At 39.9% G+C, this 12,491-nt stretch overlaps 1 protein-coding gene across 9 annotated transcripts in view; it reads left to right on the top strand.

The window, feature by feature from the left end:
• Positions 1-12,491, top strand: part of SEPTIN11 (septin 11) — a 92,095-nt gene that overhangs the window by 46,157 nt on the left and 33,447 nt on the right. For 8 of the 9 annotated variants that reach the window (XR_006216932.1, XM_042984338.1, XM_007074798.3 and 5 more), the window contains exon 3: positions 8,483-8,678. Coding sequence is in view for 8 of the 9 variants with exons in the window: in XM_042984338.1 (XP_042840272.1) it covers positions 8,483-8,678 (196 nt within the window). In the remaining variant the exon portion in view is untranslated. Of the gene's footprint in view, positions 1-8,482; positions 8,679-10,981; positions 11,119-12,491 lie in introns of those variants that run through there. The other variant, XM_042984341.1, reaches the window with a different exon arrangement.

Raw genomic sequence — 12,491 nt, 5'->3', positions numbered from 1 at the left:
CTAAATAGCACAATTAGGATGCTGGTTGGAATTCATCACAAGCCACATGCATGCTGGATGGATTTGTAAAGCAGCTGCTGTCCTGACTGTCCTAGGTGGGTGAACATGCCTGTGATTCTTAGATCTTTATTCTGGGCTTATTTTTGTCTTGTTCTTTTCTTTTCTTTTCTATTCTTTTTTTTTTTTTTTTTTTTTTTTTTTAAGGGAGAGAGGGAGAGAGTGCAAGTAGGGGTGGGGCAAAGGGAGAGAGAGAATCCCAAGGAGGCTCCATGCCCAGCCTGACTTGGGCCTCGATCTCACAACTGTGAGATCATGACTTAAGCTGAGATCAAGAGTCAGATGTTAACCAACTGCACCACCCAGGTGCCCCTGGCTCATTCTTAAACATTAAAAAGAAAAAAAAATTTTTTTAATGTTTGTTTATTTTTGAGAGAGAGAGAGAGAGAGAGAGAGAGCACACAAGAGAGAGCAGGGGAGGGGCAGAGAGAGAGAGAGACACAGAATCCGAAGCAAGTTCCATGCTGTCAGCACAGAGCCTGACTCGGGGCTCAAACTCAGGGGACTGCAAGATCATGACCTGAGCTGAAGTCGGATGCTTAACCGACTGAGCCACCCAGGCACTGCTCATTCTTAAACATTTTTAAAATTAGTTTTTAATCTAATTAAAATAATATGTATTTGTTGCTTAAAAAATTATAAGGTCTCCCCCAGCCCTTTTCCCCTCCTATCCTATTTCTATTCCATAGAGGTAGCACTGTGGAATCCTTCTAGAAATCTTCTGTATTTTTCCATACTTAAAAATTATTTTTGGTGGCTTAAAACAACACCAATTTATTATCTTACCGTTCTGTAGAAGTCCCACATGTGTCTCACCAGACTAAAATTAAGGCATCCATAGGGCGGTGTTTTTTTCCAGAACCTCTGGGGGAACATACATTTCCTTACCGTTGCCAGCTTCTAGAGGCGACCTGAATCCTTGGCTCGTGGACCCTTTCTTCCATCTTCAAAGCCAGCAGTGTTGCATTTCTCTTTGATTGTTTTTGTATTAGGAAAATTTCCACAGAGAACTCCAGAAATCTGGTTTAAACTCAGTTAAGAGGCCTCTGCAACTCCAAAGCACACTAAAAAGGTAATCTGTGGAATCATGTAATTAAGAACAGCTGTCTCTAGGGATCCGCAGCATGTTTTCAAGACTATGTCTCTGGTTCTTGATCCTGCTTGCTTCTGCTTGGCTTCATGTTCAGGCTTTTTCTTCATGGGGGTAGTATGGCTTCCAGCAGTTTTGGCCGGCTTAACAACCCCAGAGGAAAGAACCAGCCGTTCTGACAAGTCTCGCTGAACAGTCACAGGATGTCTCTGATTGACCAGGCCTGAATCATGTGCCCACTCAGGGTGGGATCAGGGGTTAGTCCACCGCAAAACACAAGGGGTTCCCTGTGAGAAAGAAGACACAATCAGAAAAGAGGTTGGGCATGGACAGATACAAACAGATCTCTCACAATTACATAAATACTTTTATGTTTTGGTTTTATACAAATGAGATCATGCTGTTCATATTCTTCTGTTACTCCTCCTCCTCCTCCTCCTCCTCCTCCTCCTTCTTCTTCTTCTTCTTCTTCTTCTTCTTCTTCTTCTTCTTCTTCTTCTTCTTCTTCCTCTCCTTCCTCTCCTTCCTCTCCTTCTCCTCCTCTCCTCCTCCTCTTCCTCCTTCTTCTTTTCACTCCACTGTGAATCCTGGCTATTCTTCCATGACTCCTTAGAGCCATTTGGCTGGAGCCAGCATTAGCTCTTTGGGACACCAGAGTGTCAGGATTAAGTATTAAGCATACTTATCCACAGAGGGTAGAACACATCAAATCCCTTTGCCACAAATATTTTATAGCAAAATATCTGTATACGAAAACAACTCTCACTGCCAATTAATGGTCCATCTATTTTTAAAGTAAGGGTGTATGAAAAAGTAACTAGTTGATTGAAATATTTTGACAGCCACTCAGAGGAGTAGGTGTCATTTAATTTAAGTGTATCCATGGTACTTTCTTTTCACCTTGTCATCCTAATGTCCCTTTGTTTTTCTTTAAATTTATTTATTTATTGAGAGAGAGAAAGAGAGAGCACATGACAGGGGGAGGGGCAGAGAGAGAGAGGGACATAACGCATAGCCCAACTTGGGGCTCAAACCCATGAACTGTGAGCTGAGCTGAAATCAGGAGTGGGAGGCTTAACCACCTAACTGACTGAGCTACCTTGGGGCCCCGTGCATTTTAACACATTATGCACATGTGTGATAGTTATAGCATCATTTTCATGTGATAAATATGGGAGGGGATTGAGAATTTTAAAAAAAGAATTGTGATCCTTGAAAGGAAACTGATCATGTTTATCAAAAAGGTCTTAGAATCTAATTTTATTTTGTGGCAAGAGCTTTTACCTTGCAAAGAAAGGAAACAAACCAGGGCAGAAACTAATCCTGTCATGAGTTTAGTGTAGTTTTAAATTTTTTTTTTTTTTAACGTTTATTTATTTTTGAGACAGAGAGAGACAGAGCATGAATGGGGGAGGGTCAGAGAGAGAGGGAGACACAGAATCGGAAGCAGGCTCCAGGCTCTGAGCCGTCAGCACAGAGCCCGACGCGGGGCTCGAACTCACGGACCGTGAGATCATGACCTGAGCCGAAGTCGGATGCTTAACCGACCAAGCCACCCAGGCGCCCCAGTTTAGTGTAGTTTTAGAGGGAATGAATTAAATGTCTGGTATGGTATTAGAACCCATCTCTGTTGAGTCCTGGAAAGAAATGTAATAAAGAGGAGAGTAGTATTCACTTAGCAGGGACGAAAATTCTTGGTGTTAAATTGGGCATCAGAACACCCAGGAGTTCATAGTCTCCCTTCCTGCCTTCCATCTTGCTTATAACACACAAAATCACACCCCCCCCCCGCCACGTTGCACTTGCATTTAAATAAAGCCCTTTCTTTCTTATGCTGTATTTCTCCAGAGAGTCTAAAATTATTCAGCCTTCTTCACAATCTTAAATTTATATATCTTATTCGTTTTCAAAAATGGCATTTGATCTATGAGAAGCTTCAACATCAGTCCAGAAGTATGTAAGTTCTTTGTGCATATACAAAGATGGATAAAATACTGTACCACACATGCTTTCGAAGAACAACCAGTGCAGTAGTATGGTCAAAGTAAATTAATAATACATCTTGAAAATAAACATCTTTCTTATAATCCAGCTATAGTTGTTTTGAGAGGATGATAGAAGACGAATGGAAAACACACAAGTTTAAGATCATTTTAGCCAAGACTACAGTATCAGCATAAACTGTGGAATTTTACACCTCAATTTTTTTTCTAAAGAATTTTATTAAAAGATTTTTATTTGGGAACAGCTGACACAATGTTACATTTGCTTCAGGTGTACACTTTTATCCTGGTTTGCTTTTCTAGGAAAGGATATGAAATGGTTTATAGGGTGAAATAATGAGTAAATGCATAAAGATAAGATTAACCTGAGAAAATAAAAGAAGCCAGAGATAGGGTCAGAACTCAAAGCTATCAAGTCAATCTGTGCCAATTAATTCTGTCAGGGATACATTTGTCTCTCAGCCAGTGGTCAGAGCTTAGAGTGAACCCATTCATCCAAAGGACACTCACTGAGCACATATTATGTGCCAAACATGAGTTAAAAGTTCAACAGTGTCAGATTTATAGTATTTGTAAAGTAAAAGCTAAATAGTTGCTCCAGATGAAATAGTTTCCCCTAGAAAAATCTCCCCAGGGATTTTGAGAAGAGCTATGGTGTGTGTCACTACAGCTAGGCCTAGGTTCCTGGGTATTCCCTAGATCGCTGCATTAATCCATGCAATGCCAAGTGTCATAATGCCGTTCTTTCAAGTCCCTCATGCAGGCTGGTGGTATTAGCCAAAGCACGTTTCATCAAAGGAGTTAAAAAACACAGCTTAGGTATATAGCTCTCTGATTATGTGGCTCCGTCCAAGAATAAAATCTGGAATATTTAGAGGAGGCAGGCAGACCTTCATGCACAATTACTTGGATAATTATATAGGTTGCCAAATGTGGCAATCAGTAAAAGATGCTGAATCATCGATCAGCATTGATCAGCATCATCATTGATCAACTCAATCTGCAGTTACCTTCTAATTAATAATACAATCCTTCTGTGTCTTTTTTTCTTTCTCTCTCTCTCTCTCTCTCTCTCTCTCTCTCTCTCTCTCTCTCTCTTTGTTAATGTCCAGCTTAGGGCTTGTGGTTTAAATAAGCCTGAGAATAGCATGGAAAGTAGCACTGCTTCCCTCTGTGATGTGGGTGTCATGTTCACCAGCACTGGCAGGAGCAAGAAAAACAGAAGCCACAGATAGCTCTTGAAGAGCAAGTCTCTCCTGCAACAACGGAATGTTTAGGCAGATGTGTTTATAACAGAATACACAACAAACTCTGAAAAATCTACCAGAATGGTAAATCTCAGTATAAATTATCACCATGATCATTTTCCCCCCCTCAATTAACTTTAATAAATGCCTGTTCTGTGCCAGATAGTCTGCTAGGGAGTTCTGAAATGCTTCAGAGTTGGTGTTAGTCATTTATTTTCTCAAAATATTGTTATGGTTATTGGGTTTGAATCCAAGCCTTTGCCCAGTAGGCTTTCAGTTACTCAATTAGAATGAAGCCTTTTTGCTCTTTTGGGTATCTCAGAATTATAGAGGATGCCCCACTTTCCGAGGATACAGAGAGGCCTCACAAGCTAATGCACTCAAAACCTTCCCTAGTTCTGTAATTCCTTTTATTCCAAAATCTGTCATTTCCTTCTCAGCTGCTTTTGGTGAATCACACTGCTGCTAGAGTAGCTGCGTCTAATTACGGCCCTTAAAAGCACGGAGCATAGAAATGGAAAGCAAAGCACTCTGAAATTTAGAGGAACAGTGGTTTTTCCAACCCATTGATTAACCCTGTGCTATAAGTAGTGCCTGGAATGCTAATTGTTCATAATTTCCACCTTAATGTACATGATAATTAAAATTACCTTGCCTTAAAAAAAAAAAAAGAAAGAAAGAAAGAAAAAGCACGATGTTCCTGATTCACACATGCTTAACTAACTCTCAACCTAGTAAAATGGGATGGTAATTTCAGTCCTAAGTAACCAAGAATCCTTACCATGTAAATTGAAGTCTTGATTGCTGTTTTAGGAAAAGAGATGAAAGTTAAATGGGTCACTTTGTACTGACAGAAACTTTAACCTTGTGGAGAGACGTTTATAAGATAGTTCTGCTCTTGTTCCTTTGTCCAAGTTCTGAAAATGGATAAATCCTGAGAAGAAGTTGGCTGCACTTGAGAAAGTTACACAGGTAGCAGGTGCTTCAAATGACTCCAGTGCCTACAGTATTGACTTGCCTACCAGATTCTAAGTATATAGAGTGAGAGCTCTCTTTGTTTCTGTATCCATCACGTAGGAACTTTGTTTTGCTCAAAGTTATTTTTGTTAAGCCATGAAACATGGATATGAATGTTTTGAGCTCTATCACATTAGGGAGCAGAAACTAGTTCAGATGACTAAAAAAATATTTTTTTTAATGCTTATTTACTTTTGAGAGAGAGAGACAGACAGACAGAGTATGAGTGGGTGAGGGGCAGAGAGAGGGAGATACAGAATCTGAAGCAGGCTCCAGGCTCCAAGCTGTCAGCACAGAGCCCAACACAGGGCTCAGACTCACAAACCGTGAGATCATGTCCTGAGCCAAAGTCAGATGCTCGACCGACTGAGCCACCCAGGTGCCCCTAGATAACTTTTATTGATGGGCTTTTTTGTAAGAATATTCAAGAAGCCAAGGAAGACAGGAAACAGTCTTCAACTGTTGCTAGACTTTGTGAAGATCTGGGATGACATTCAGGATATTATAGAAGTTCAGTCAGTATCATTTGTATTCTCTGTAGCATCTATGCTTGTCACAGAGTACTCAAATATTAGTAAGGAATGAATTTTGGATACTAAGCTCTACCTCATCTATCTGCTCTCTTTTCCTGTATTCTCAACTAGTTGTCTGTCAACAACACATCTTCTATTTATTTACAGCCTTTTCTTCCTCAAGGCTTCTTTTCCATGCTGTTGCTTTGTGTGTGGATTGTGTAACTCATTCAAACTCCGAAAGAGAGAAGTTCTAATTGGATGGACAGGTCACTGTCCAGTATGAAGCACTTTCTTAGAGCTTAATGATCAGGCTGCTCTAGGTATTTTTGGTCAAGGGGGCTAATCCTGGTCCAGTTACCTGTGGTTACTAGCAAGATCACAGGGTGTGGTCTTGCTCATAAGAGGAATGTAGTTATGGCAGACACTTAGAATATCATTCCGTAACAATAAATTAGAGCCTGACTGCTATTCATTCATGTTCCAGGTCAAATTCTAAGCAATGGGAGAGCACCATATCAAGCTAGATCATTGTTGTATTCCCAGAACTTGGCACAAAGTAGGCACTGAAAAACTACTGGCTAAATGAAGCCTGGTGAAGGAGGACATTCTTTGGTCTTAGATGTATAAGGGCCCAATGGGAAAGGTTAAGGAGTAAGGCAGATGTACTTCAACAGTTTTTATCCTGTGAGTGAATTGTTATTGACAGTGGTAAAACATAAAGCTTCTAAGAGAAAGCTCAAATCCAAAAAGACTCCATTTCACTTTCACATTGTGTTTGAAAGCCATGAGTATTATTACAGAACTTCTCATTAATATGTGGATTTGTCGTTACAGTGGGACTGTTGCTTTAAAGCTACAAATCCCAGAGCTCTTCTTTTTCCCATAGAACTGTCACCATCCTAAAAGTCTTTATAGCAATCCTTTAGAAGAGGAACATCATGGGATTTGGATTTGTTGAAAGAGCTGCAGCATATTGGCATGTTTAAATTGAACGGGAAGTGTAATTGGGAAATTTTCCAGATTTGAAAAACAAAGGCATTGTTATGGATAATGTTTCTTGATTTTTACCTCCCTCTTTCCATGATCACACACAATCACCACCACCACCCATGACAAAGGTAGGTTCTTTCTCATTGCCAGCTATTTTTGACTCAACATAAGAATTGGGTTGAAGAGAGAATCTTGCCGGGTGCCTGAATGGCTCAATCAGTTAAGCATCTGACTCCGGCTCAGGTCATGATCTCATGGTGTTTTCTGCTGTCAGCACAGAGCCTGCTTTGGATTCTCTGTCTCCTTCTCTGTCTGCCCTTCCCCCTCTTTCTTTCTTTCTTTCTTTCTTTCTTTCTTTCTTTCTTTCTTTCTTTCTTCTCTCTCTCTCTCTCTCTCTCTCTCTCAAAACTAAAGATTAAAAAAAAGAGGGAATTTTGCTTGGCATGACTTTGGAGGCCTAGCTCACGTTCTTCATTGCTCCCTCCACATTTGGGTCTCATCATTTTGATTAGAGTAGTGTTACCAGTCCCTGCCACTCTTCTTTGTACACATTAGAGCTGCGATAAACACATATTTAACTAACAAAGTGAATTAACAAGGCCGTTGTTGGAAGTCATTCAACTGCATTTAGTCTCATTGTCACAGATATCACCTTGAAACTGGGAAAACTATGTAATAAATGTTTCCCATCTTGATTCCAGTTGAATAAAGAAAGAAAAATGGAAATAATAGGGAGGATTCACACAGATGCATAACTAATATTAGGAAAGATCAGGCCGTCGGTTTCTCTATAATAGTAAAGTCAGGATGCTGTGTTGGTTGAGTGTAGGTGTTAGAACCACACAAACTTGGGTTTGAACCCTGACTCTGCCACATAACAATGTGACTTTAGACAACACCCTTTACCATAGTTAGGCCTTACTGTCCCATCTGTAAAATGAAGGAAACCTATTTAATGGAGGACAGTAGTAGGATTTAAATGCGATAATGCATGGGAAGGCCCTGCTACAGGACCTGGCACAAAGTAAGCTCTCAGTAACTTTAGCTGGATTTGTTATTATTGCTGTAATTGTCAAGAGTGTTGTTTTGAAAAATGTAATTCGTTTCAACTTTAGATGGTATCAGGTAATTTGGTGACATCAGATAATATAAATGAGATCAGTCTTTTTTTCCTGGTATCAGAAACAATAGAGTATTTTTTAAAGTTCTATAACTTCACACATCAACATTTAGGAGAAGAAGAGATACAGTTTATGTCTTTGTAATGTACAAACTGACCACAGGCAAGCTTACAGGTTCTTTTTCTCTATATAGAGGTTAAGAACAGCATCCTGACCTGTAAGTACAAGATCTTTTATGCTAATTGGTTTCTGGAATTCATTAAGACTTTTCTAGGGAGATATTTGATCACATAGGTAAAGAACTATCTTTTCATAGTGGGATTTCTGGTGATACTGACTTCTAAAATTTTTTTACAAATATAAGAAATTCCTAATGAATTGAACTGATGTCTGAGAGGCATTGACAGACACATTCTCTGATGTCTCTCTTGTGGCCACGTAGGTGAGACTGGCATCGGCAAATCCACGTTAATGGACACTTTATTCAACACCAAATTTGAAAGTGACCCAGCTACTCACAATGAACCAGGTGTCCGGTTAAAAGCCAGAAGTTATGAGCTTCAGGAAAGCAATGTACGGCTGAAGTTAACCATCGTTGACACTGTGGGATTTGGAGACCAGATAAACAAAGATGACAGGTACGTTTTGGGATTTTGTGGGGATAGAAATGGATCAGGAGATAGCAGGACTTGTCCTGGGTAAATTCAAAGGCTAAAAATGTTCACTAATTATGGGGCTGATTTTCTGTTGCCTAAAAGATAAGACATTCTTTTCCTCTGAGAAGTTTTCTTAGAATGTTCTTCCCCGAGGTCAGAATGAGACAACACAGTTGATTCTAGCTCGTGTAAGGAAAAAAGGAATTTCTTAGGAATACATTAGCTTATGGCATTTTTCCAGCAGGGTCATGGAACTAGATTTGGGACCTTTCCCAGCAGGAAAAGCAATCTAGAGAAACACTCAATGACCCAACAGGACAGTTAGCAGAAACCCCTGCCACTGGTCACCTGCCACTGGTACCTGTGATGCTGAGGGGAGGTGTTTAGAACCTCCACCAGTTCTGTCCTAGAGTTGGGACAGTGTTACAGGATGATGTTTATTGCCTTCCCCATCCCTTGCAAGGAGAACAACGGTGGCCTCTGCTGTGTGTTCCTCACTCCCTGCTTCCGGGTCTTGTGTGGCTGCATCTGTATGGTAGAAACTAAATTACATCTAGAATACTAGCTGCAAGAATCTGGGAAATGCGTTGTTTTTGTTTTGTTTGTTTGTTTTGCAACTCTGCAAAATAAGAAGGCATTAAAGAGTCAGGAATTCAAAAAAGCATCTGCCAAACTCTCCTAGTCCCTGAGGCACATTGGGATTTTGACTTAACCCCCAAATTCTTACAGATTTTGAATGAAAACTGAGAGCTGATGAGATTCTGCCAAAGAATCCACAGCTCAGGATTTAGGCGACCTGGGTTAGAGCCTGGATTCTGCGATTGACAGGTTATGGGACCTTGACAATTTATCTCACTTTAAGGGAATGTCACCAGACGATCTCTGAGGTCTCTTCCCGTGTGATCCTGTATTCAGTCCTATTCTTAGGCAGAGGCCTAAGGAAGGACGCTGTGAAAGGCAAGGCCTGGAAGAGGGGTATGGTAATAATAGGGGGGTATTCCTGTATTTTGATGTCTTTGGTCAAAGTGGTATTAGCTCCTAAAACCTCAAAGTGAAGAAAGCATTTTTATGGAAGATCTGTTGGAAAAATCTTGATTTCCGGCTGGCACAGATCTTGCTATTGGTGTGAGTGCTTGGTGTGAGGCACTGAGTCTTCTGTGAAGTGTCTGGGTCTTTCTGTAGGCTGCTAAAGGGGTGGGCAGCATGCCTGGTGCAGAATTGTCAAATCGAGTCTGAGTAATGATTGTGGATTCAGTCAAGCCTAATGGGGAATTGAGGTCAGCTGGATTAAACTTTCCCTTTCTATCCAGTGGAGTTTGTTAAGCTAATAAAGTAATGTATACAATAATCCATATATGTGGAAGAAAAGATGTGTTTAAGCTGCTTAAGAAATAAAATACTTTCTAAGAATTTTGTTCCAATAGTTTGTGTGTAGATAGAGGCTACTACCTGGTAAATCAGTCTTATGTATTCATTCATTAAAACTGGTTCACATAAACATGAAGATATAATTATAATACAGTAAGGTTTTATTTTTATTTTTATTTTTAGAAAACACATACTCAATTTATAAAGCCAAGTAAGTTTGACTCTGCTCTCTGAGTTGCTATATGCCTTTATTGAGAGAAGCTGTTAATCTTAAAACTTCCTGGTGCTCAACCCATAGGTTAACCTCAGTCCCAAAATATTGTTCACACTCCTCGAGATCATCCATCCTATTCATCATTCTCAACATCAAGTGTCTTAGGACTATTTTGAATACTGTATTCATTTTCAAAAGAAGTCAGAGAAAGTTAAAATTTTCCCAGGCCCAAAGATGATTCTAGAAGGAGGCTTCCAGAGACATTTTCGTGCAGTGACAACATTAAGGGAGTAAAACACCACATCAATAAGTTATGTTTGCTTAGGGCTCAGAAATTTTATTAGTACCAGGGATTTTTCTTTAAAAATTTTTTTCTCCAAAATGGTATGTATTATATGTATGTGTTTTGTAAAGAGGAACTTGAACTATTTTTTTAATCTAGAATGTGTGTGTATTGCCTAGAGATATTTTAAGTATCCCTGATGTATACGGGCACCATAGTAATTAGGAAGAAATATTTAATTCATTCTCTAGCTGAGCACTGAGCTCTATTTTATCTATAGAGCAATTTAAATGCTCTTCAATAATCATTGTCCTGTAATAACAGGAGCAATTGTTACATGTAGTGAGAAGGATTTTATTTTGCATCTGGTCAAAGTGAACTATCTGTACATTGTGCGGGGTGGGGACAGCTAAGCTCAGACCCTGCAGCTGGGCTATTGCTCTTCATTTATGACCTCAATGCCAAGGAATGATGGAGAGGTTACTGCCTGAAGGCTGATTGTGATGCCAAGTGAAATAGATGAGGGGAAAGCCTTGGCAACAAGAAAAAGAGCACAGGTGCATTGTGGGAGCTGGGGAGAGAGCCAGGGTTCCTGGTCATTGGGCAATCACAGTGTACTCAGAGCAAGATGTATCTCCATCTCTCCAACCTACATAGGTTTCTCTCTGGGGTTAGAGAATGTTATGTTTGTGCACTCTGATTGGAAGGCAGTAACTGGACCTTTTCAGGGTCCCTTCCTGCAGGAATGAGAACATCTGCCAGCATCTTGCTGCTAAGATTCCATTTGCTCTTCCCGCTCAGGTTCATTGCCTCAGTGTTGCCACTGAATTGCCTGTCCCCTAAGTGGGGATTTTCCTTTAGCCTGGTGGATTTTCACTGGCCAGCACTGAATAGCCAAGTGGCTACTACAATACCAATTCTCATATTTGCAGCTGGAGGTCCCTTTAAGAAATTATCTGACTCATTTGGGTCAAATAATAGTTTCCAAGGAGATTTAGAAGAGAGGAAGTATGATATTAACCTAACCTAGATACCAAATTTTTTTTTTCTTCTGAAATTTCTTGACAGCTGTTGCATAACCTCTTTAAATGGCATTTAGAACTCTGTGCCCCAGAAGGCATTGTTGACACTGTTGACTCCAAACCCAAGTGACTATTGTCTTAAAAAAAATTTTTTTTTTGGACAATCTGATTCCATAAAAGAATTGGATGTGAGGTATGCATTTTTGCATTGATATGTAATCATATGGGAAGCAATATACCGTTTCTCTAAACCCATGATTATTTTTACTACTTTGGGGATGAGGCAAGCTTTTCTGCCATGAATGCAGGACTTCAAGAATGTCCCAGCTTGTTTATATAGGCTTCAGTCATGTCAGCATGCATTCCTGCATGAGTATCTGCCTGGGACTGAGCTAGCTAGAAGGGGGCAGGAAGAGAGATCTGGTAAGGTTTCCTGTTATGTTTAATAGCATGATTAACTCTTCATGGTTTAAGGGCTTCCTTGTTTTGCTGTCTGTACTTTCCAGTGAAGAAGCAAAGAGGTCTGGAGAAGGAAAACCAAGTTTTGTCATAGAACTGGAAATAGAATAATTCATTTGCCCAACATTTGGGAGATGGGAGCTAGAATATCAATGGCATATTGCTAACTGTGATGATTATTAGCCCTGAAAATCATGGATAATTGAACTCCTCAAACTCACAAAATCTTTATATCAGAGTTATAAAATGGTAGTGAAGTGGACCATTTGGTCTTTAATTTCTGTTTTTACCACCTTTCTGATGGGGAGGTAGTTGAGAGATGAGGAAAACTAACTTTCACTAACAGCAAGATAGAGAAAAATATATGAATGGTAGGTATCTGGCCGTATGTAAAATGGAGAGTCACTCTCTGAACAATGCCATTGGTTCTTCTGGAAGAATGGTCAGTG

This window comes from Panthera tigris, chromosome B1, assembly GCF_018350195.1.
Source record: "Panthera tigris isolate Pti1 chromosome B1, P.tigris_Pti1_mat1.1, whole genome shotgun sequence".
NCBI classification, from domain to species: Eukaryota; Metazoa; Chordata; class Mammalia; order Carnivora; family Felidae; genus Panthera; species Panthera tigris.
This window is presented reverse-complemented; position numbering and strand designations above follow the sequence as displayed.